The 24,677-nt window shown below is 38.9% G+C and overlaps 3 protein-coding genes and 1 long non-coding RNA gene across 7 annotated transcripts; 1 reads left to right on the forward strand and 3 right to left on the reverse strand.

Moving 5' to 3' along the window:
• Positions 1–262: 262 nt before the first annotated feature.
• Positions 263–12,467, reverse strand: LOC128015388 (uncharacterized). Of its 4 annotated transcripts, none has more exons than XM_052599197.1 (7): positions 11,877–12,467; positions 11,264–11,347; positions 10,961–11,005; positions 10,291–10,324; positions 10,082–10,178; positions 9,816–9,943; positions 263–4,422 (listed from the first exon to the last, which is right to left on the reverse strand). In XM_052599197.1, the coding sequence occupies exons 3-7, from the start codon at positions 10,995–10,997 to the stop codon at positions 1,977–1,979; spliced, it is 2,742 nt and encodes a 913-aa protein (XP_052455157.1). In that variant the 5' UTR covers positions 10,998–11,005; positions 11,264–11,347; positions 11,877–12,467; the 3' UTR covers positions 263–1,976. The 4 variants fall into 4 exon arrangements, with proteins under 4 accessions (XP_052455157.1, XP_052455154.1, XP_052455155.1 ...); XM_052599194.1 differs by having other exon boundaries at positions 11,260–11,347; XM_052599195.1 differs by having other exon boundaries at positions 11,672–12,467.
• A 149-nt stretch (positions 12,468–12,616) lies between these two features.
• On the reverse strand, positions 12,617–15,218 carry LOC128015393 (elongation factor 1-beta-like). The gene is made up of 6 exons (XM_052599206.1): positions 14,853–15,218; positions 14,360–14,482; positions 14,038–14,167; positions 13,791–13,854; positions 12,921–13,046; positions 12,617–12,818 (listed from the first exon to the last, which is right to left on the reverse strand). The coding sequence occupies exons 1-6, from the start codon at positions 14,930–14,932 to the stop codon at positions 12,664–12,666; spliced, it is 678 nt and encodes a 225-aa protein (XP_052455166.1). The 5' UTR covers positions 14,933–15,218; the 3' UTR covers positions 12,617–12,663.
• Positions 15,219–15,371: 153 nt separating this feature from the next.
• Positions 15,372–23,765, forward strand: LOC128015391 (NADH-ubiquinone oxidoreductase 75 kDa subunit, mitochondrial). Its single transcript, XM_052599204.1, has 19 exons — positions 15,372–15,522; positions 16,078–16,160; positions 16,278–16,369; positions 16,457–16,564; positions 16,673–16,749; positions 16,844–16,925; positions 18,149–18,279; positions 18,549–18,734; positions 18,852–18,986; positions 19,090–19,204; positions 19,305–19,450; positions 21,587–21,715; positions 21,802–21,931; positions 22,049–22,209; positions 22,353–22,507; positions 22,706–22,881; positions 23,004–23,138; positions 23,227–23,299; positions 23,421–23,765. Exons 2-19 carry the CDS (start codon positions 16,082–16,084, stop codon positions 23,510–23,512), a joined length of 2,202 nt encoding a protein of 733 aa, XP_052455164.1. The 5' UTR covers positions 15,372–15,522; positions 16,078–16,081; the 3' UTR covers positions 23,513–23,765.
• On the reverse strand, positions 22,744–23,718 carry LOC128015394 (uncharacterized). Its single transcript, XR_008183884.1, has 3 exons — positions 23,569–23,718; positions 23,393–23,465; positions 22,744–23,288 (listed from the first exon to the last, which is right to left on the reverse strand). It is a non-coding gene; the product is annotated as an uncharacterized LOC128015394 (long non-coding RNA).
• Positions 23,766–24,677: the final 912 nt, after the last annotated feature.

A 24,677-nucleotide genomic window follows, 5' to 3' on the forward strand; every position in this document is an offset into this window, starting at 1 on the left:
ATATATGTATATATTTTTTTTACCTTTATCTCTGCAGTTGGAGCAAACATTAATCCACACAGTGTACAAAGCCTATAAAGGATGTGTATTTTGTGTTTGTGAGAGAGAATGAAAGGCTAATTCCCAAAGAGCACATTTGCTCTTTGTGTAGGTGGTGTATTGCTTGTCTTAAGCATTTTCTTTTTGCAATTGTTGGTTTGCTATTTTAAAGACAATTCAACAGAGTGCCAAAACCCATTGTGAAAAACATGCTCTTGATATATTATCAAGGACAAAAATATTCATTATAAATTTAATTTACAACCATCAACTTTTGAGAAAATACCCATTATAAACTTAAAAAAATATACTCATTACAAGTTAAAAAATGCATTTGACAAATAAACAAGCATATACAGAAAAAAAAAATAGAAACAGTCAGCTGAAATTCAACTGTGCTAAACTACAAACATTATCAGAATTGTTGGTACCCTTGGTAAATATGATCAAAGAAAAATCTGCATTGTTAAAAATCACATTTTACCTTTCATTGGAGAAGAAGAAATAACGTTTTTTTTTGTTTGTTTGTTTAGTTTTTTTCTTCTCAGATGCATGTTGGACACAATTACAATTATTGGTACCCCTAGAAATTCTTATGAGTAAAATATATCTGAAATATATTCCTATTCAAATTCAAAATTTTGAGCACACCAGCATGATTATGAACGTGAGATTATCCAGCCATTGCTTCCCGTTTCACAGAAATATAAATAGGAGGGAAAACAAAGGCCAAATTCCAAATTAATCACCCATCACAATGAGAAAAACCAAAGAATATATTTCTGATGTGCAGCAAAAGATAATTGAACATTCCTGTTTCCACCATCAGGGCAATAATTAATAAGTTCCAATCAACAGAAAATGTTATGAATCTGCCTGGAAGAGAACGTGTCTATATCATCCAAATGCACACTGAGGAGGAGAGATTGAGTGGCCAAAGACTCTTCAAGGACCACCACTAGAGAATAGCAGAAATAGTTTGAGTTTCAGGGTCAGAAAACCTTAATAAAAAAAGATCAAACAGCTCCTACATCACCACATGTTGTTTGGGAGGGCTTTCACCAAAAAACTATCTCCAGCATAGTCAGTTGTCAGACATGACTGGAACTTAAAATGGGACTGGCTTCTATGGTCGGCTGTAACTAAAAAAATAGCTTTTTAGCAGCAAACACTCAAGATGGGTTGAGGAACGCAGGGATAAAAAGTACCCCATATGTAAAATTAAATGTATAGTTGTATTTTTATTTGTGGGCTTATATTTCTGCTGAAGGTCCTGGACATCTTGTTTAGGGACACAGCATCATTGATTCCATCAAATACCAACAGATAGAATCAAAAGTTGACTGACTCTGTTAGAATTCTTATAATGGGCCATGTTTGGATCATCCAACCTGACAATAATCCAAAAACAAACCTTAAAAACAACACAAAAATGGGTCACTGGGCACAAAACCAAGCTTCAGCTATGGCCATTTTCAGTTCCCTGACCTGCACCCTATAGTGAACTGAAGAGGACAAGCACTGTCATGGAGCTGGGAATCTGGAGTGATTCTGGATGAAGGAATGGTCTCTGATCTCTTGTCAGGTGTTCTCTAACCTCATTAGGCATTATAGGAGAAAACTCCTATACTATTTTGGCAAATTGAGGTTTCAAAAAGTATTGGATAAAAGGGTACCGTTAATTGTGTCTAATGTGTTTTAGAGAAAATTTATTTCATAATGATACTTCCCCCCATTTTAAATCCTTTTTCTCCAATGAAAGGTTCGATTTTTGTGAATTTTTTAAATAATAGATCAAAAGGATCAACAACGCAGATTTATTTCCACAGCTTTCTCTGATCATATTTACCAAGGGCACCAACAAATCTGACCATGCGTGTATACACCATTTGAAGAACAGAAGACAGTTTATGCTCAAGGCTGGTGTCTGATAATGTTCAGTCTGCTATATGTACAGCGGCGGTCCTCCCCCTCACTCTTTTCTGTTCACTGGCTTTGAGCATTTTATTTATTTGTTTCGAAGAGGATGTAATAACCGGCTGAACTGCCAGTTTAGAAGAAGCCGATGATCTAAGTGAGGCCCTAGCAGGGCTCTTGTTTCTAGGAGATGTCCTACATTCTGCAGATATACGGGAGCTAACAGTTTGCTGGAGATTGCCTTGTGATTTTGCTTTGCGCTGTGGTTTGGGTGATTTCCTCTTGGTTCTGTAAGGGGGTACTGGTGGTCTCTTGGTTGGAGTCAAAGGTCCAGCCCTCCGTGAGCTACGCCTGATTGGTGTTTGGTCAACTGGTGTTTGTTGGCGGTGTTCCTCTTGTTCCAGTCCTCCAACCTTATAGGAACTGCCTGCACAAGAGTGAGAAAGTGCTTTGGAAGAATCATCCACATGGGTAGATGGTGTGAGCTGTCCGAGGAGGAAACAACTGCTACTTGAGATAGAGGAGCGGGTGAATAAGGCTCTTCGGCTGCTAGACAAAGAAGAACCTGGTTCTGAGGGGCCACCACTATCAAGAATAGAGTCTGAGGTGGAGGTACATAGATCAACCATGCTGCTCCTACCTCGGCCCTTCCGAGAACCTCCTGATGACTGCCCCTGCTCCATGCCCTGCCTCTCCTTATTAATATCTGGGCTGAGGCTACGGAATAGCTGTCGGACATGTGAAAGAGATTTGGAATTACATGGTAAAGACATGCCTTTTGGTGGACTCTTTAAAATCCTATTGGTCAAAGGATCATAGAACTTAAGAGGTGTCTTTTTGTATTTGTACTTCAGGCCAACATCGCTATCACATGACTTCCGTTTCCTCCCTGCTTTTTTAATAGGGGTGGGCTTGGAGAATCCTTGACCTCCATCTGGGGAAGAAAGCACAAACACCATAGTTTTGGGCTGTAGAGGACTCATTATCTTGAAGTAAGAAGCTGGAAGCTTCAAAGCACAGAGTCTGGTCTTCATATCAGGGGTCCTTTCAGGGCTAGGGCATTGCAGCGGCTGTTCACTATGTGTGGAAGGGAATGCTTCTTGTGATGATTTTCGCCGCACCACAGGGCAACTAAGAGGGATGGTCTGTGTACTGTGGCTTACCTTTACCACTTGGCAACGGGATGCAAGTCTGTAAATTTTATGCCTAGATTTCTTCAACAAAATAGCGGAATGTTTGGGGTCTTCTTCATTGTGATCCATGAGTGGCAAGATGTCTGTAGGCTCCGACCCAGCATTATCTACCTTCTCTTTTTTGTCCTGATTCTTTTTCTTTCTCCTTTTCTTTCTGTGCTTCCCAAACCTAGCTAATGATTCACTGTCAAAATAGCAACGGAACTGGCCTTGTTGGAACTCTTTCACGATGGAGTCTATCTTCATGTCATCTTCAAACATCACCTGAGTCAATGTTTTGCCAACAAAAGACTGTGGTATGTGGGGAAGATCGGGAAACACCTTATCAGCAGAACTCTCTTTGTTTTCCTCAGGTGTTCCCACAGTGTTTAGGGCTGTGTCCAGCTGAGTCTGGTATCCTTGGTCTTCAAGGTTTATATGCACTTCCAGTAACTCTGCTAAATTTTTTTCTTCACCCTTTGCCTTTCCCAGAGACAACTGTATTGCATTGTCCCATTCTTCACTGCCTTTGGATTCACTCATAGACTGAGGACTCAGAATGAAGCTACCATCATCCTCCTGCTGATCGACTTTGAGACTGTGGCCATAACAGTATTTTTCAATAACCTCCTCTATCACATCTCGAATCTGGTCAGATAGATGACTGAATGTCTGTTCCCTATGGGGGCCTTTCCAAGGTGGCAGTGCTGAAATCCACATTGTGGACTCTTCAGCCACTGATTGAAAGGTTGCAGGCTGGTCCTTCGAGGTAATGCACTTTGTAACTGGTGGGGCACAGTAAGCTATAATGGAGTCGCTCCCCTCTTTATCCCTATTGGTCTTCTTTTGCGCTTTCCTGTGTTCAACAACTCCAGTCTTAGCAACTGGTGGACCCTCTGAAGCATAGGGATGTACAGAGTGCTGTGTTTGTGAGCTTTGTCTCTGAATAGGTAGTGTCAGTTGCGATGCATGTGGCTTGTCATTGGCAGAACTGCCACTAGTCCTGTGCAAAAAACCCTGTGTGGGGGAGTACTTTTCAGAGGGAGGTGGTTCAGGTACCATTTTTCCTATTTGGGAAGTGGTTTGTATGCCTGTAGATGCAGTAAGGTCAATCATCACTGCTGGAGTTGAGGCTGCAATTTGCAGCACTTCAGATGACTCTTCATCAGAGGTAGGCATCTCCTCACGTGTCCCAACAGAGACACCATCATCATCTGATCCACAGTACACCTCTGAGAGCACCTCATTTGGGACAAGTGGGGTGTTTAACGAAGGTAGATCAGCATGGGTAGGCCTACAGAGAAAAAGAAGTGTCAAAAACAGTGACTGAAAATGCCTTAAAGTATATTATATATTATAGGAAGGGCTGGGTATATTCAATACCGGTTCCTGAACAATACTTTTTTTCGATACCTATTTTATGATATACAGGTCCTTTTCAAAAAATTTGCATATTGTGATAAAAGTTCATTATTTTCCATAATGTATTAATAAAAACTTAACTTTCATATATTTTAGATTCATTGCACACCAACTGAAATATTTCAGGTCTTTTATTGTTTTAATACTGATGATTTTGGCATACAGCTCATGAAAACCAAAAATTCCTCGGTTCGTTCCATTTAATATTTGCTGTCAACCAATTCATCAATTCCAGCAGAACGGCATATGCAAATGTGCTGAAGCCAACGAGTGAAATGTCCGCTCAGCTGTGAACTCATCATAGGTAAGTCGCAATGGCAATGTATCGCCTTCAGGGCCGGATTAAGACCAAATTAGGCCTGATGACGCAGCGCAAAAACTGCCTATTTTTTCTCGGCGTTGGTGCATGTGCATTCGACACTCAAGCGCCAGCATGCTTAACCTTTCCTGCCTAACTGAGAACCGCGGCTCTCTTCTGATTATTCACAACTCTGAGAAGCTCTGCTCGCCGATGCCATTAGACATCATCATGCACAGATAGATGCGAAACCAAATTTCGACATTTCGAAACGTCCGAGAAAGATTTAACGATGACAAAAGCTTGTACAAGCTCTGCTGATTCGTTCACAGTCACCGGTTTCTGAGTGCATGAATGCAGCAAACTGTATCAGCTAATTCTGACCGATTAATAATCAGTTAAACGGTTTAAATTATCTATTTCTGAATGAAATAATCTTTTTTTCTCTCTAAAAAAAAGTATAAGTTTATACAGTATTGTTCAAAATAATAGCAGTACAATGTGACTAACCAGAATAATCAAGGTTTTTCGTATATTTTTTTATTGCTACGTGGCAAACAAGTTACCAGTAGGTTCAGTAGATTCTCAGAAAACAAATGAGACCCAGCATTCATGATATGCACGCTCTTAAGGCTGTGCAATTGGGCAATTAGTTGAATTAGTTGAAAGGGGTGTGTTCAAAAAAATAGCAGTGTGGCATTCAATCACTGAGGTCATCAATTTTGTGAAGAAACAGGTGTGAATCAGGTGGCCCCTATTTAAGGATGAAGCCAACACTTGTTGAACATGCATTTGAAAGCTGAGGAAAATGGGTCGTTCAAGACATTGTTCAGAAGAACAGCGTACTTTGATTAAAAAGTTGATTAGAGAGGGGAAAACCTATAAAAAGGTGCAAAAAATGATAGGCTGTTCAGCTAAAATGATCTCCAATGCCTTAAAATGGAGAGCAAAACCAGAGAGACGTGGAAGAAAACGGAAGACAACCATCAAAATGGATAGAAGAATAACCAGAATGGCAAAGGCTCAGCCAATGATAACCTCCAGGATGATCGAAGACAGTCTGGAGTTACCTGTAAGTACTGTGACAGTTAGAAGACGTCTGTGTGAAGCTAATCTATTTTCAAGAATCCCCCGCAAAGTCCCTCTGTTAAAAAAAAGGCATGTGCAGAAGAGGTTACAATTTGCCAAAGAACACATCAACTGGCCTAAAGAGAAATGGAGGAACATTTTGTGGACTGATGAGAGTAAAATTGTTCTTTTTGGGTCCAAGGGCCACAGGCAGTTTGTGAGATGACCCCCAAACTCTGAATTCAAGCCACAGTACACAGTGAAGACAGTGAAGCATGGAGGTGCAAGCATCATGATATGGGCATGTTTCTCCTACTATGGTGTTGGGCCTATTTATCGCATACCAGGGATCATGGATCAGTTTGCATATGTTAAAATACTTGAAGAGGTCATGTTGCCCTATGCTGAAGAGGACATGCCCTTGAAATGGTTGTTTCAACAAGACAATGACCCAAAACACACTAGTAAACGGGCAAAGTCTTGGTTCCAAACCAACAAAATTAATGTTATGGAGTGGCCAGCCCAATCTCCAGACCTTAATCCAATTGAGAACTTGTGGGGTGATATCAAAAATGCTGTTTCTGAAGCAAAACCAAGAAATGTGAATGAATTGTGGAATGTTGTTAAAGAATCATGGAGTGGAATAACAGCTGAGAGGTGCCACAAGTTGGTTGACTCCATGCCACACAGATGTCAAGCAGTTTTAAAAAACTGTGGTCATACAACTAAATATTAGTTTAGTGATTCACAAGATTGCTAAATCCCAGAAAAAAAAAATGTTTGTACAAAATAGTTTTGAGTTTGTACAGTCAAAGGTAGACACTGCTATTTTTTTGAACACACCCCTTTCAACTAATTGCCCAATTGCACAGCCTTAAGAGCGTGCATATCATGAATGCTGGGTCTTGTTTGTTTTCTGACAATCTACTGAACCTACTGGTAACTTGTTTGCCACGTAGCAATAAAAAATATACTAAAAACCTTGATTATTCTGGTTAGTCACATTGTACTGCTATTATTTTGAACAATACTGTATATATATATTATATATACACACACACACATTTTGGTCCAAAAATAGCAAAAACGATGACTTTATTCAGCATTCTCTTCTCTTCCATGTCTGTTGTGAGAGAGAGTTCAAAACAAAGCAGTCTGGATATCCGGTTCGCGAACGAATCATTCAGTTCACCAAATCGGACCAAATCGGACTGAATCGTTTTAAACGGTTCGCATCTCTAATACGCTTTAATCCACAAATGACTTAAGCTGTTAACTTTTTTAATGTGGCTGACAATACCTCTGAGTTCAAAGAAACCAATATCCCGGAGTAATTCATGTATTCAAACAGTACACTGACTGAACTGCTGTGAAGAGACAACTGAAGATGAACACCGAGCCGAGCCAGATAACGAACAAAACATTGACTCATTCACGAGTCAAGAACCGTTTCTGTCAGACACGTCCGATTCGTGAACCGAGGAGCTGATGATACTGCGCATGTGTGATTCAGCGTGAAGCAGACCGACACACAGAGCGTCTGAACCAAACTGATTCTTTTGGTGATTGATTCTGAACTGATTCTGTGCTAATGTTATGAGCACGGGTAAACCGAAGGCTTGAATCAAGGGCAAGAATTGCAAATGATGCCATTACGTCGAGCGCAAAAGAACCGGTAAACCGTTTTCTTCAACCGGTTTATTGACTCGAAATGTCCGAAAGAACTACTGGTGATCCGAAAACCGATGCAACCGGTTCTTGACTCGTGAACGAGTCAGTCTATTGTTCTTTATCTGGCTCGGCTCGGTGTTCATCCTCAGTTCTCTCTTCACAGCATTTCAGTCAGTGTACTGTTTGAGTAAATGAATTACTCCGGGATATTGGTTTGTTTGAACTCAGAGGGAGTGTCATCAGCATTAAAAAAAGTTAACAGCTTAAGTCATTTGTGGATTAATACGTATTAGAGATACGAACCGTTTAAAAGATTCAGTTCGATTTGGTGAACTGAATGATTCGTTCGCGAACCGGATATCCAGACTGCTTTGTTTTGAACTCTCTCTCACAACAGACACGGAAGAGAAGACAATGCTGAATAAAGTCATTGTTTTTTGCTATTTTTGGACTAAAATGTATTTTCGATGCTTCAAAAAATTCTAACCGACCCTCTGATGTCACATGGACTACTTTGAAGATGTTTTTCTTACCTTTCTGGACATGGACAGTAGACCGTTCACACAGCTTCAATGGAGGGACTGAGAGCTCTTGGACTAAATCTAAAATATCTTAAACTGTGTTCCAAAGGTAAACAGAGGTCTTACGGGTTTGAAACAACATGAAGGTAGGTTATTAATGCCATAATTTTGCTATTGGGGTGAACTAACCCTTTAAGTTTTTTTTTTTTTCACTCTCAAAACGCAATCTTATGCAAGTGTTTTTTTTTTTTAAATAACGTTATTAACCGGTTTTTCTTCCACCCGAACCGGTTTTGGAACGGTAATAATATCAGAGGAACGCAGAACAGAAACGTTAAAATATTGATTCTGCTCGGAGTGAACCGATTGAATTTTTTTTCCGTTTTCAAGCCCTGTTTTCCTTAAAGGGGGGGTGAAATGCTATTTCATGCATACTGAGTTTTTTACACTGTTAAAGAGTTGGATTCCCATGCTAAACATGGACAAAGTTTCAAAAATTAAGTTGTACGTTTGAAGGAGTATTTTTGTTCCCAAAATACTCCTTCCGGTTTGTCACAAGTTTCGGAAAGTTTTTTTCGAGTATGGCTCTGTGTGACGTTAGATGGAGCGGAATTTCCTTATATGGGTCCTAAGGCACTTCTGCCGGAAGAGCGCGCTCCCGTATAGCGAGGCTGAGCACAGACATTTCACTGATCAGAGCGATTCACTGATCAGAGCGAGAGCGTCGCGAAAAGTCACAAAAGAAGTGTGTTTTTGGTTGCCAGGGCAAGACAACCCTGCACAGATTACCAAAAAAACAGCATTAAGGGACCAGTGGATGGAGTTTATTTTTACAGAGCATCAACGGAGTTGTGCAAGTGTTTTTGTTTGTTCCCTGCATTTCGAAGATGCTTGTTTTACAAACAAGGCCCAGTTTGACGACGGATTTGCGTATCGTTTATTTCTTAAGGATGATGCAATCCCAAGGAAAAAGGGTCACGATCGTGTGTTGGAACCGCAGGCGGTGAGTAAAACTGCTTCAAATATCTCTGCCTCCTTGTTAGTGCGTACCCTCCCATGCCAGAGACTCGGGTTCGAGCCCCGCTCGGAGCGAGTCGTTGCTGCTGCTGCTTTCGTTCAGTTTCAGCATCTGGATCTGATTCTGGATCATAAATAAACGGCTGAATCTGACTGTAAGCCATGGTTTGTTTTGGATGATGGGTTTTCCCTCACGGTAATGTCACAGCTTCCACATGCTCTCAACGCAAAAGCCTATTCGCGCTCGTGATTCTTTAGCCCCTCCCACACGTCACGCCTCCAGCCGGTCGTGTTTTTCTGGGAAAAATCGGTACAGACTATCTTTCTCTTATGAATATAATAAAACTAAAGACTTTTTGGATTTATGAAGGATGCAGTACTACTCTATATGTACTCAAGATTAACAGGATATTGAGTGAAAACGAGCATTTCACCCCCCCTTTAATACCTAGCCAGAGCCAATCACTGATATAGGCACATAAAGGATGCTGTATGCTTACTGCCTCACTGACTTTGATGAGGTTAACCCCTTAGGTATCAAAATTTGGTACCGAATGACAAAACATTTTTTGAAACTCAATGGTATTGAGGCAATCTGTTAGGTACCTAAAAAGAATCTAATTCTATACCCAGCCCTAGTTATGGGTACGTGTGAACAAGGCTATAAGAAATCTTATGTGGGAAGAATACCGTGTATCATTGTAGTGATGAGGATGATGCTGAAGCACATCTTGGAGAAATCTCTCTAACAAACTTCCAGAAGAAACATTAGCTCTAGCAGCTCTTACCACTTCTCTATGTTGGGCACTCAAGATGTGCTGCAGAAAACAACAACAAATTGTTTACAAAAAAAGCCATAACTCAGAATGTCTATTAACCCATGCTTAACAGATACTTTGACCAATAACTTAACCACAACAGTAATTCAAAAGAAGGAAAGACGGAGAGTTACATACCTGTTCCACACTATTGTACAGAAGTTGACAGCAGCTGCAGTAACCCTGTCTTTGGGAGCTGGAAGGACCAGCAACAGGCTCTTCTCCTCTACTAGTCCTTCGGATGGGGTAAATAATAGATTTAGATATTTATTTGTTTTAGATTTGTAATTTAAACACATAATTGGATGGCTAATGGATTGCTGCATATTTGTTTTTAGACAACTCACCTGCCAGAGATGTCAGCTGGACGCCTTTCTGGTTCTACAAAACATGTACATGCATTCTCTAAATCATTGCTTCTCAACTAGTTTTGCTTCAGGACACAGATGTTACATTGGACATCAGTGGTCACCCAACACAATACCAAATTTACTGATCTTTCAAATTTTAGATATACCCTTAAAATTTTAAATTGTTCTTATTTATTAGATGTCTTCAGGCAACAATTCCTCATGAGCAATGCTCATCTTCATAATTTACCCATATTTATTGAAGTCTAGGTAGTAATTACTCCAAGTAATTATTATTATTATTTTTTTGTAGTGTTGTTTATATTTTTTTTTGAAGATGAGGAAGTGTCTCACAACCTGTCCATTATTGGCATTTGTCTAATTTTACTAGATTTCTAACAAGTGACTGGTCAGTTTGTGCCGAAATGCTGTACAGTTTGATTGGAGGGCACATCCTCTTACGTCAACAACATACATATAGAAAGGTTTTCATCTCCCTTTTAAAAGTTCTTTATTATAAAAATTGATTTTCTTATCCTAACTGTGTATGTTTATTCAGTTAACTAGTATTTTATTAGTCCATCCAGGCTGTCCAGTGCTCAGTGATTTAACACACACAAAACAAACAAACCCTAAAATGTAATTGTGTAATATTAGAATGCCTTACTTTTAGCAGAGGATTGTGGTCCCTCCTCCAAGGGCATGGTGCTGTCTATGTATAAAAAATAAATAAATAAACACAGAGGAAGAGAAAGTTGCATAGTGTGTCATTGTATCATATATTTTTGTGATTTTATCTGTCTTGCTCTAGGCCTTGTAGAAACAACATTTCACTGAGCTAGGCAATTAATGACTTATGCTATATTGTTGTGTATTTTTTTTAAATAAGTTTGAATTCAACAATAGGCAATAAGAAGAAGAAAAAACAGATCTACTATTTAACATGCTATAAATCTGTGTACTCACCTACATGGAGGAGAGGATGACTAAATGTTTCCGTGTCACATCACCGCGTGGATGTGTACAGCCGCGCGTGGTAAGTTAAAAGTCGCATCTAAAGATACAGAGTACGTTAAGCAGAATTAGAAAACATTTGAGTCTCTTGTAGGTGCACTTGCTTATGATTCTGCTTGTATACGAACTTATACGTAAAGAAAGAAAGATACATTAATAAAACACGATTTGTATTTTAAATCAATTTTGATACTAGAAAACATTTTTATTTATTTGAAATGTATTTTTTAATGACGTTAACATTACTCATATTTATGTACATTAACTTACTGTCATGCAAACACAAACACAGGCATTTAAATAGCACGTCGTAATATTACCACACAAATACACTTTCACGTAAAATGTATTTAAAAACGCTTACATTTTATACGGTTCAGACCATCCACATTGTTTGGGGACACACAAATTGTAGTTTACGCTAGCCATCTATGCTAGTTCACTTAGCAAGCTAGTGACACTTAGCATGACAACGTGGACAGCGGGACCGTGAAATTGTAAATATTCACTTATTTATGAGCTGCAAATATCTTAACAAAATTTGGCTGCAGTCTTCACCGTGCTGTCACCTGATTATAGACGTTATTCCACTTAGATTCCATCAGTATCCGTATTTAGCTCAGGCCTCAGAGTTGCCAGGTTTTCTAAGCAATACCCGCCCAGCTGCTACTCAAACCTAGCCAGGTCGCTTTCTAGAGGAGATTCTCCTGTAAAAAAAAAAAAAAAAAAAAAAAATTCGCGTTCCGGGGGGTAAATACACATTTTCTGGTGGGGTTCCCCTGGTAAAAGTTGAGGTTAAATATCACAGAACTGGGGTCGCTTCAATGAAAAACAACCCGCGGCAACAGTGTAAAAGTAGCCCAATTGCGCGGGAAAGGTACGGACTTGGCAACACCGTGTCTGCTCGTGGAGTGACGTAAAAGTAAAGCGCGGGAATCCGCCCACTAGTAAAGTCCAAGGCTTAATTTAATCAATGGAGCTAAAAATATTTTTTTTGAAAAATCAGATTGCATGCCTTGATAGTAACATAAATGTTGCATTTTTTTTTAAAAAGTCCCCATAATCATGCTAAACCTGATATATACAACAAAATCAAACATGCAGATATCACTTAAAAAAAAAATAAAAAAATACGTAAAGTCATGTTATAACTGCTACAGTATATTAGAAATTGCTCAGTACATTTAAAGGGAGGGACAGAGAGGGGACTAAGAAAGAACATAACATTCATGGCAAATTAACATTTTCAATTTGATGCCACACAGAGAATCATTTTGAAGTCACATAAAATTAAAGCAGAAAACAAAGGTGCATTTGAAGTGCTTTTATTGGGATAATGCTTTGTTCTGTGGGGTTTTAGATCTTGTTGAAGGCTGCCACATCCATGGACTGCACATAGTCCTCAAAGGCTGTGATCAGTTCCTCCAGCTGGTCTGTTCCAACTTTATCATCTTCCACAACACAGGCAATCTGCAGCTTCTTGATGCCATAGCCGACAGGCAATAGTTTAGCTATACAGAAGTCAAAAGTAACAATTAGTCTATTGAAATACAAAATCAGAGACATTTGGTGAGGTGTTTGAATTCAAGTGAATAAACTATATTATGACTTACACTGTCCCCAAAGTAAACCATCTAATTGAATGCTGCGGACACACTCCTCAAGCTTGGCCATGTCGGTTTCATCATCCCAGGGCTTGACATCCAGCAGAATGGAAGACTTGGCGATAAGTGCAGGCTCTGGACAGACATTAAAAAGACTGGGTCAGTGGTAAAGCAAACACAGGAATCCAACAGTCACAATTAAATGACTAGTGGATATCAGGTTAAAAAGTGTCATTCACAACATTCAGCCGAAAGATGGTAACATGAAGTCATCACAAAACTAGTCACAGTGTGACTATATGCACACTACCAGTCAAAAGTTTGGAACGACTAATCGTTAATCCTAAAATTTATGGGTTTTGAAAAGTCTGTTATGCTCATCATGGCTGACTTTGATAAAAATGCAAACAGTGCAAAAAATATTATTACTCATTACTACACTGTATTCCATTTTAATATTTAAAAAACATAACTTATTGAATTGATGGCAATGCTATTTTATTGAAAAAAAAATCACTTCAATCTTCTGCGTCACATGATCCTTCAGAAATCATTCTAATATGCTGATTTGGTGCTCAAGAAACATTTCTTAATGTTGAAAACAGTTTTTGCTGCCCATGTGTGGAAACCATGATTCACTACATTTAAAAAGTGTTTTGGGTAAGATTTAGCAACACATTAACAAATGTAAGTGTTCACAAATTAAGCAGCAAAAACGGTTTTCAACATTGATAAGAACCATTATTGATAACGGAGCCCGAAATCAGAATATTACAATGATTTCTGATTTCCTTGAGCACAAGAAAGTTCAAAAATGTTAATTCTCAATTATTTGAAACTTTGAATTGGTAGTGTGCACTTAGGACAACAAATACATACTCTTTGCCTTCTTTGCGTTGTATGCTGCAAGCCTCTCCTCCTTGAGCTTTGTGGCTTCCTCATCCTGTAAGAAAGATCTTTGATCAGGTGAGCACAAACATTCAGCAACTGCATGGTCATTTTTCTACCTGGTTTTCAGGAAGAAAAAGTTGTCCATCACAACATCAGCCGAAAGATGGTGAGAAAAATCATCATGTGACCAGGCAATTCTGTCGAAACATGCCATGCCTTCTGCTACTGAACTCACCTCTTCCTCATCAGAACCGAACAGATCGATGTCATCGTCGTCTTCATCAGCCGCCGCAGGAGCTGCTGCAGTTGTGTCCTCTACACCAGTGGGGCCATACTGACCGAGAGGCTTCTTCACACCTGGAAGACTAAAGGTTAAAAAAAGGAGTGAATCCTTGTGACTGCACAAGAGCACCTGACAGTTTAAGAACTCCCAGCTATATCAGAATTTGAAAGATTGTGCATCAGTCACTCAGGCGAAAGATGGTGATAGGATAATCATCATATATTGCTGGAAGTACCTACAAAACATTCAATATTACAAACAGGCTTCACATTACCTGCCCTTCTCCTTCTGGTAAGACTTGATGTGGTTGTACCACCGCAAAGCATGGCAGAGGTCAGCAGAGGGGGCACCAGACAGGACATCAAACACTGCAATATCAGCCTGAGAGGGCACATACCTGACAAGAAAATGTGTATTGAGCAATCAAATGTGTAACGAGGCTTTATTCCATGGGGGGGAAAAAAAGAGGCATTTATAAATGGATTAAGTTACATAACAGCAATGAAAGTGTGGTTCCCGAGTCTGACAAACACTTGGGAGAGGTGTACTAACTTTACTACAAATATAGACCTACAATGTTTGAACATACATATGGCATATTATTCATAGCTTTAAAAAAAATTAATAACCATGACCTTTGACGCCTATCATTGCATCCATATTTATTTTAGTATTCCAGCATAAGAAAGAGAGGACAATCACAAGTTGTTACAAGCCAACAACTTGATAGAAGAAGACTTGATAAATAAAGTCTTAAAATAGCTTACCCTTCGATGTAACTTTTGTCTGTCAGAAACTCATTCAGAACTTTGAGTCCAGCGGGTGTTTTAAGATCACCAAAGCCCATTGCTAGACGTTACTGGTGAGACCTCGTGTACAGACGTGAAGCCCTGAGCTTGGAGGAAGAGCGAAGGAACGAGAAAACGTCGTGAGATGGTCTTTATACCGCTGACGCTTTGACTCCGCCCACCAACAGATATTTTACAAAAACATACCAAAATGGGACATTCTTGACAGCACTTTGTACTAGGTATAGAAAACTTAACTTTTATACACAACAAAGACGGCACGATAATCATTTTCTGTTTTCACAGATACCGAACATCTTGCTGACTGTTTGGCTTTTAATGTGAAATAAGAGAAGGAAACAACCGCTTTTGTAAGCGGAAATGACGACGAATAAATGTGAAAGGTCAACGAAAAACGTTAGATTAATCAAATAAAAATAATATATTATTGTATTTTAACATACGTGTTTGCATTTCCTATATTATAGAATAATCTTATCCAATAATTGATTATTTATTTATCTTTATTATTATTTTTATTAATGTGCATCGGCTATTTCCGTCATGTACGAAAACACCCGAGTACACATTCACAACTGAGACTACGGATGTAACGCTGTTTTGGTCTATAAAGCCAAATAGCGTCAAGGTAAGAATTAAAGATTGTCTTTTGTCTATATTAAAGTCTAAACTGTATTTTATCTTGACATTAACGGCTGGAATTATAAACGCATGCGAAATATTGGTAATTTACAGTAACGTTCTCCCTGTCCTTGAGTATCTGCAGAGCTGTTGAGTGCTAGCCTGCTAACCGGTGTGTGGAAATGTCAACAGCATTGGTTTCACATTTGAAGTTTCTGATCTACTTTTACTTCTTTTCTAAATATTGTGCTTCATGCTTTTTTAGGGGATGTTGTTTTATTGGAGTTTAAAAATCTCAGGTTTTGTAATCCTTGCCAAAGGATCTGTTGTGCTGACTGTCTACACTATGCAGACATTTAAATAAAGAATTTATAATTAATAATGTTATTTGCATATCTAGGGTCTGATCAGGAAGATTATATTGTGTCTGTTTCTTTGCAGCGTCCTTGTTTCAAAGTGGAGTGGCATATTTATCCATTGTTAACCTAGTTACTATTAATTAAATATCTGGGATCAACATGTTATGTGTGCTTCTAAATTATCACTGCATTTTCTCCTACAGCGACATGTTGCGTTGGCCAGCAGTAAGTCGGGTTTTGGCAGGTGCGGCCCATTCCAGGGGCTCCATTACCACCACTAACAATGGTAATTTTCATTCTTTTTTGATCTTTGAAAATCAAGTGTAGTGCCCTTCTTTAAGAATGCTAAGCAACTTTACTGACATGTCAGTCATTTTCTCACACTGGCTTATTTTTACAACAGTGCGGACCTCCATCCGGGCCTCAAGCAATATGGTTGAGGTGTTTGTAGATGGAAAATCTGTCATGGTGGAGCCAGGGACCACTGTTCTACAGGTAATAATGGTTTGAACATTTTATTCTATTAATTCCAAGTAGAGTTAAACATTCCATGTAGTATATTGATATGCCGCCTGTGTTTAGGCTTGTGAGAAAGTAGGTGTGCAGATTCCTCGTTTCTGTTATCATGATCGTCTTTCAGTGGCCGGTAACTGCCGCATGTGTCTGGTGGAAATCGAGAAAGCACCAAAGGTAACATGCACTATTATTCACAAAAAAACTATAATTATAACATCATTGTTAGCACATATTATCGATTTGTCAAAGTAAATATTTTTTTCATCTTTACTTCATCAACAGCCTGTTGCAGCATGTGCAATGCCTGTCATGAAAGGGTGGAACATTTTGACCAACTCAGAGAAAACACGGAAAGCCAGGTTTGAGTAGTTTCTTGCTTTACAAATAATTTTCACACATCACATTGCATATAGTGCATTTATTAATTTGAATTTCCCCTTCTGTTTCTTATAGAGAGGGAGTCATGGAGTTCCTGCTTTCCAACCACCCTCTTGATTGTCCAATCTGTGATCAGGGAGGAGAGTGTGATCTACAAGTAAAAAAAAATATAAATAAAAAATAAAAATTGTTTATAGCATTTTAATGTAACTTGAGTATGCACTCAAGATAGGATGATGGACCATCACCTTCAACTCAACCTTGCCAAGACAGAACTGCTTGTGGTTCCAGCAAACCCATCGTTTCATCACAATTCGACCATCAAGTTAGGCACATCAACCATAACTCCTTCAAAAACAGCTAGAAGCCTTGGAGTTATGATTGATGATAAGCTGACTTTTATCAGACCACATTGCTAAAACTGTCCGATCCTGCAGATTTGCTTTATTCAATATCAAGAAGATCAAGCCCTTTCTTTTGGAACATGCTGCACAACTCCTTGTTCAAGATCTTGTTCTGTCCAGGCTGGACTATTGCAATGCCCTCTTGGCAGGTCTTCCAGCCAATTCTATCAAACCTTTACAATTAATTCAGAACACGGCAGCAAGATCAATTTTTAATGAGCCAAAAATAATTCATGTCAAACCTCTGTTTATCAATTTGCACTGGCTTCCAATAGCTGCTCGCATAAAATTCAAGGCATTGATGTTTGCCTACAAAACTACCACTGGCTCTGCACCCATTTACCTAAATTTGGTACTTCAGACTTATGTGCCCTCTAGAAGCTTGCGATCTGCAAGTGAATATCGCTTGATTGTGCCATCCCAAAGAAGCACAAAGTCACTTTCATGGACTTTTAAATTAAATGTTCCTTTCTGGTGGAATGACCTCCCCAACTGAATCCGGACAGCTGAGTCCTTAGCCATCTTCAAGAATCTGCTTAAAACACATCTCTTCCATCTTTATTTGACTCTCTAACTTTAACACTCACTATTCTAATTCTATTCTTAATTTTTTTTTAACTACCTTTCTAATCTTTTTGTATTCTATTTTCTTTTCATTAATTATGCAATTGTATATGTATGTGTGTGTGTGTATGTGTAAAGACTTCTAACACTAGCTTGCTCTATTCTGTTTTCTTTTTATTTATTATATTAGTTAAAATCCCATGCTACGTGTACTGTGTTAACCTAACTGAGACTTGTTATAGCACTTATATATCATTGCTCTTTTTGTTGTTTTTGATTACTTCCACTGTCCTCATCTGTAAGTCGCTTTGGATAAAAGCGTCTGCGAAATGAATAAATGTAATGTAAGATAGGAAATAGAATTATTCCTAATGCAGTTTTTACCCATCTTGATGTTGTGCTGGATATATAGGACCAATCGATGATGTTTGGTGCTGACAGAAGCCGTTTTACAGAAGACAAGAGAGCAGTTGAAGATAAGAACATAGGCCCGCTCATTAAAACAATCATGACCCGCTGTATACATTGCACACGTTGTGTTCGGTGAGTTAAAGGTCTATTATTCTTCAAGCTAGATAAAAATACTGATCTAATTAATAATACTCATTAGATAAGATGTAGTTGTTTTATTATAGGTATTACATTTACAATAAAAGAAGAATTTTCATCTGTAACTCTACTCCATGATAACTACTGTATAAAGACATGTACACGTTTGCTGTGAAACAATGGCATATGGTGCTTGTTCTTATTACCTTCAGGATCATACAGAACACTAGCAATTCATCAAATATAACCTTGTAACTTCACAGTTTTGCCAGCGAGGTTGCTGGTGTGGAGGACCTGGGAACCACGGGACGCGGTAACTCCATGCAGATTGGTACCTACGTAGAGAAGATGTTCATGTCTGAATTGTCTGGTAACGTGATTGACTTGTGTCCTGTTGGAGCACTGACGTCCAAACCTTACGCTTTTACTGCACGACCCTGGGAGACCAGGTACAATCCTGAGATATCGTCTTGTGCACTTTGATCCTTTGATTTATTTATGTAGTAGACTGCTTGGTGAATGTGTGTGCACTTTGCTTTTTGAACATGCTTTGCCTATGTCTACAGAAAGACTGAGTCTATTGATGTGCTGGATGCTGTTGGCTCCAACATTGTAGTGAGCACCAGAGGTGGTGAGGTCATGAGAATTCTGCCCCGTTTGAACGAGGATGTCAATGAAGAATGGATATCCGACAAGACCAGGTGAGCGCATAACCTCTTAAAATATCAAAACATATTTGTCTATCTCCATTCACACACACTCATGCGTAGTCTACTGTCCTGTCTTTGGTTCACCTTCTCTAAGGTTTGCATATGATGGACTGAAAAGGCAGCGCCTGATCCAGCCAATGGTAAAGGATGCCAGTGGACAGCTGGTTGCCACCACCTGGGAGGATGTTCTTACACGTGTGGCTGGAGCAGTGAGTGCTTGCATATAAACCAGAAACTGCTTTGACCAGAATCAACCAGCTTTTTCATTGGAAGACAATATATTTCAATGGTTGTGATTTGAATTTCCAGCTCCAGGGTGTTCAGGGTTCTGAGGTTGGAGCTATTGCTGGTGGGATGGTAGATGCTGAGGCACTGGTTGCTCTGAAGGACCTACTGAACAGACTGGACAGTGACACCCTCTGCACTGAGGAGATCTTCCCAATGACTGGTGCCGGGTGAGTACTCATTTAATTAGACTTCTGTCTAGAGACTGAAATGAGAATAATGTTTGTCCTGGTTTCAGTCATAACATCTCTTCTCATAGTTTACAGTACCATAACTATTACTAAGGAAACACCACTAATAATTAATTAAAAACCAGTGTCAATGCTCATATCATGAGTTAGATTTTTTTCAACAAATAGCTCACCTTAAGGATTTACCTTGTGCAAGCAAGTAACAGCCTAACAACCGTATTTCAGCATGCTTGCAACTACTTTGCAATGCAAGCACCACTCATTTCCTCATCAGATGTAAAAAAATATTGTTCTTTAAAAAAAAAAAAAGCAAATTATGATCATGTTATTATTCTGTATTGCAGTGTTAATTTTGACACAAAATTTAGTTTTAGTCTTAGTCTTTTGACTATAATTCTTTTTCGTTTTAGTCAAGTTTTAGTCATCTGATTTGTTTTAATTTTAATCTTATTTTAGTCGACTAAAATTGCTTGGTATTTTAGTCGACTAAAATAAGACTAAAATCAATAACAGATTTACTAGACAATTTTTTACAGCTGGTATAGGAAACAAACTTAACCAAAATATATAAAACACAAATTCAACTTTATTTCAACACAACTGTGTCTTTATTTCGATTCAAAAGCTTTTATGCAGCAACAAACACTGTCATGATAATGTAAACAATAACTAGCTGCCAACTTACCATCAATAAAAGAAAAATAACGTTAGGTCCAGGACCTTAAAGCTTACAGCTGAGCTGAACAATAAGTGCATACATTTAAAGTAAATATTTAATAAGTTGGCAGCTAGGTGGATAAAAAAAGTAACAAGATTTTATAAGGTATTAATTTGTCTAGCAATATTGTATGTTTTAAATACTACAATATTGCTAGATTTGTATGTATAATGATAGGATGTGAACATTCATGTTTCACATGACTAATATAGAAATATTTGTGATATTGTCAACAAGTAGAACATTATAAAATATACTAAACATTAGTATTAATCAAATGTATTTATCATGATATTACGTATTAGTATTGTGCTCTCATCTAATTTGAAGAAGGGGCTATTTTACAGTACTTTTCAGTTCGTAATATTTAATGCTACAACATCTACGCACTGCAGTCTTCCAATTTTGCTTAGCTCAATAAACAAAAGAACATCGTTGTGAAATTACATTTGAGAAAATGTCCGGGTGGCTCGTCTGTAAATGTCTTTTCAAATTGGTTGTGTTCTTGCCACGAATGAGCGCTCCGCGTGCTTTACACTTTGTTTTGTTTTGTTCGTCGTCAAACGTGAAGTGAGCTGTGGACATTTTGTCGCTCTTTTAGACATCACCTCTTCGAATGCCGACTTCCCGGGAGCTCATTTAAAAACTGAAAACCTTCGCTTCACGTCTCAATAAATCAGGCTCTGATTGGTTCTCTTCTCTCATGCAGTCTCGCCTGTTCTGTTTTGCCGGTTCTTTTGCTCATTCCTCGCATCTCTCCCGTCTGCTGATTTGATTTTCGTCACAGTCTATTTTCGTCTCGTCCTTTATTCGTTGACGATAATGTCAATCAATTTAGTCATAGTTTTAGTCACCATCAGTGCCTTCTATTTTAGTTTTCGTCCGCAAAAATATATTCGTGACGAAAATAATTACGAAAATATTTAGTCAACGAAATTAACACTGCTGTATTGTTAGCTTAAAGGGATATATCACCCAGAAATTAAAATTCTGTCATTTACTAACCTCATGCTGTTCTGTTTAAAAAAAAAAAAAAAAAGTCTAATTCATCAAAACTTTTAAGCATCTAAAATTTCATAAAAGTCCATGAAGCATGCTTATATGTCTTTAATTCACATATAAACATTCGTCAAAACACATACATGGAGCACATTAAATAGTCAAGTGTAGCTCATCTGTACTGGTTTGAGAACAAACCTCATTGGTTCTTTTGGACACACAAAAATGCTTGTGTGACATGCAAGAACAAAACTTGTTCGTCAAGCAATGTCTGTGAACATCTTATGTGAAAAAAGTCTTAAATCTTAGCTGGGGGTGAGTAATTGATGACAATTTTTGTTCAAACTAATCTTTCAATATTAGAGATTTAAACTATTGTTGGTCTTTTGTGTCCTTAGAACCGACCTGCGCTCCAGTTACCTCTTGAACAGCCGTATCGCTGGCATTGAGGAGTGTGACCTCCTGCTTTTGGTTGGAACAAACCCACGTTATGAGGCTCCTCTCTTCAATTCACGTATCCGCAAGAGGTATAACCATTGCACGCTCTGTTAACAACAATTTTAAAGTGTTGACTGGGTGTCATTTTTGTTTTCTTTTTATCCTCATATTTCAGTTGGTTGCATAATGAGCTCCAGGTGGCCATGGTGGGTCATAAGGTGGACTTGAGCTACTCTTACAAACATTTGGGTGAAACCACACAAGTTCTGCAGGAGATTGCTGCTGGAACACACCCTTTCTGCAAGGTAGCATTAAATAGCAATGTTGGAGTTTATATGGAGATTTGACTTAAGTCATTGTCTGCAAGCATGACATCAGATGTTTCCTCTTGAATTTCAATGAGTTTTGTTTTTGTATTTCAGGTCCTAGCCCAGGCCAAAAAGCCTGTTGTAGTGTTGGGTAGCTCCACTCTCCAGAGGGAGGATGGGGCAGCCATCTTTAAGGCCGTCTCCACAATTGCTCAAACTTCTCGGGTCAGCAGTGGTGTTGAGGATGGATGGAACGTGCTCAATGTGCTGCACAGGTCAACTACTGCCATAAGTGTGCATGTCTGGACCTTTCTTTAGGAATCTTTTCTGTTCTACTGTTCATTTAAAAGAATTGTGAAATTTGACTCTTTGCTTAGTAGAAGTACTTCCCTTGTTACATTCATGTGTGTGACCTCAGGGTGGCCAGTCAAGTGGCAGCCCTGGACTTGGGTTACAGACCTGGTGTTGATGCCATCCAGAAAAACCCTCCCAAAGTACTGTTTCTCCTGGGAGCCGATGCTGGCTGCATCACCAGAGCAGACCTTCCCAAAGACAGCTTTATCATCTACCAGGGTCAGTAGACACACTTGCATATTTCTATAATATGGACTTCACTGGTGTGATGTTAATTTATACAAAATTAGGCCAAAACTAAGTTTACCCAAAGCAATGAATGACAAAACTTTGCTGTGAGTATATCGCGGCATTGATGGTAAGTGGGTTGCATCCAAATATATTATTTTGGGTGTAATGGTTCCACATGCTTATCAGGTCACCATGGAGATGTAGGTGCAGCCATGGCTGATGTCATCTTGCCTGGTGCTGCATATACCGAAAAGAATGGCACATACGTCAACACAGAGGGCCGAGCCCAGCAGACGAGGGTGGCAGTTACTGCTCCTGGTATGGCACGCGAAGACTGGAAGATTTTGCGTGCTATTTCTGAGGTACTCTCCTTAAAACCAGGACTTTAACAATGTATAACACTGTTCATATAACTGTCCTGAGCTTTGTATAGAGAATACATTTTAGGTTGTTCAGTAGGGAATCTCATGTTTTGTTTGCTCAGCTGGCGGGAGTCACACTGCCTTATGACACACTGGATGAGGTGAGGAGAAGGCTGGAAGAGGTCTCTCCTAACCTGGTGAGATATGATGATGTAGAAGAAGCCAATTATTTCAAACAGGCCCATGAGCTTTCAAAGGTTAGTGTTCTTCTTCCTTTTTAAACAGTTTTTTGTTTTGAATCTGCACTAATTACAGAGTTCAGTAATGTCCTCCTGTTCTCTTTAGGCTGCAAATCAGTCATTGCTTGCAGCTCCTCTTGTCCCCCCTCAGCTCACAGTGAAGGATTTCTACATGACAGGTAGAGCAACAAATATTTTCTATTAGTTTCATAAGTTCTTATGCGTAAATAGAACCCTGTAACCAAGTATATGTCTTGAAACCTGTAGTTTACCATTGCCTTTGATTGTCTTCCTCCACAGATCCCATCAGCAGAGCCTCTCAAACAATGGCCAAGTGTGTAAAGGCTGTGACAGAGGGAGCAGCAGCAGTTGATGAGCCCTCAATTTGTTAAAACTCTTTCAGTCATACACAAAATAGTCATCGTCAACTACATGTACAACCACATACCTGGATTTCCGCATACTTTGCTGGTTGTCTCTTGACTCTTACACAGTCAGAATTCACCAAAGCAGCAAAAATGTGTGAAATTAACTTAAAAGGCTTTGAAGGGTGTTGTAACGTTTTCATTCCCATGATTTGGTCGAATGAGGTCTGCTTTGTTTTGGAAAGCTCTTATTATGATAAATAAAAATGTATTATATCAATACTGTCACCATTGACATCACTGGTAGAAATTATTCAAAGCAAGGGCACATAAAAAAAAATTATGTTGTGGTTCATTTAGAATCTAGGATGGAAGTGTAAGGAGAAAAAGCAGCCTGGTTGGTTTTTCTTTTTAAGAATGTTGGATTAAAGTGCAATGTAAATTTGACCCAGTATATTATCTGAAATTACAATAGATAGCAATTAGCAAAGAAGTTGATTATGATGAGTTCCACTTTAATGATACAACTTTTAACAGACCCTATAATTTAAACACCATTGTGTACATTTTTACAACCGTCTGCATCATTCTGACATCACTGAAGAGGATTGATAGGGGGCAACCTTAGTCACTTCAAAAATCCCTTTACCCCTTCTAACACCTGCTTCGTAGTTTATATCACAAGCCTTGTCGTCTTGAAATTATTTACTGATAGCAGGGGAAGGGAAAATATGACTAACAAGAATGTTATCTTCGCATGTGAGATTGCAAAGAATTTAAAGTCGGTGATGTCATTCCAGGCATGGATGAGACGCGTGAGAGGAGGCTGTCGGAAAAGACTTTGGGGGAGATCCCTCAAACTTAAAATCAATGAGTGCAGCTTAAAAGAAACTTCACGCTGGTCTGAACACTTCTGACAGCCGGACACTCAAATGCTCAATCTATATTCTGTGTTTGCGACATATGTCATCTTTCTAAAAGCCGACAATGAACATACAAAGTTGAATTCCAAAATGGTTGCAGAGGTTGTTGTTGCACTGTTGGCTGTTGTCATGTCCCCCCAGTGCCTGTAGTTGTGCTGTAAGAAGCCTCGCATCCGATGACTAAACCAACACCCCTTTCTCCTTGTGTACGGCTAGATTTATTTCAATAATCGACAAAGATATGCCAGTAGGATTCGTATTAAATTAAA

The sequence above is a fragment of the Carassius gibelio genome, chromosome A6 (genome assembly GCF_023724105.1).
Source record: "Carassius gibelio isolate Cgi1373 ecotype wild population from Czech Republic chromosome A6, carGib1.2-hapl.c, whole genome shotgun sequence".
Classification (NCBI taxonomy): Eukaryota; Metazoa; Chordata; class Actinopteri; order Cypriniformes; family Cyprinidae; genus Carassius; species Carassius gibelio.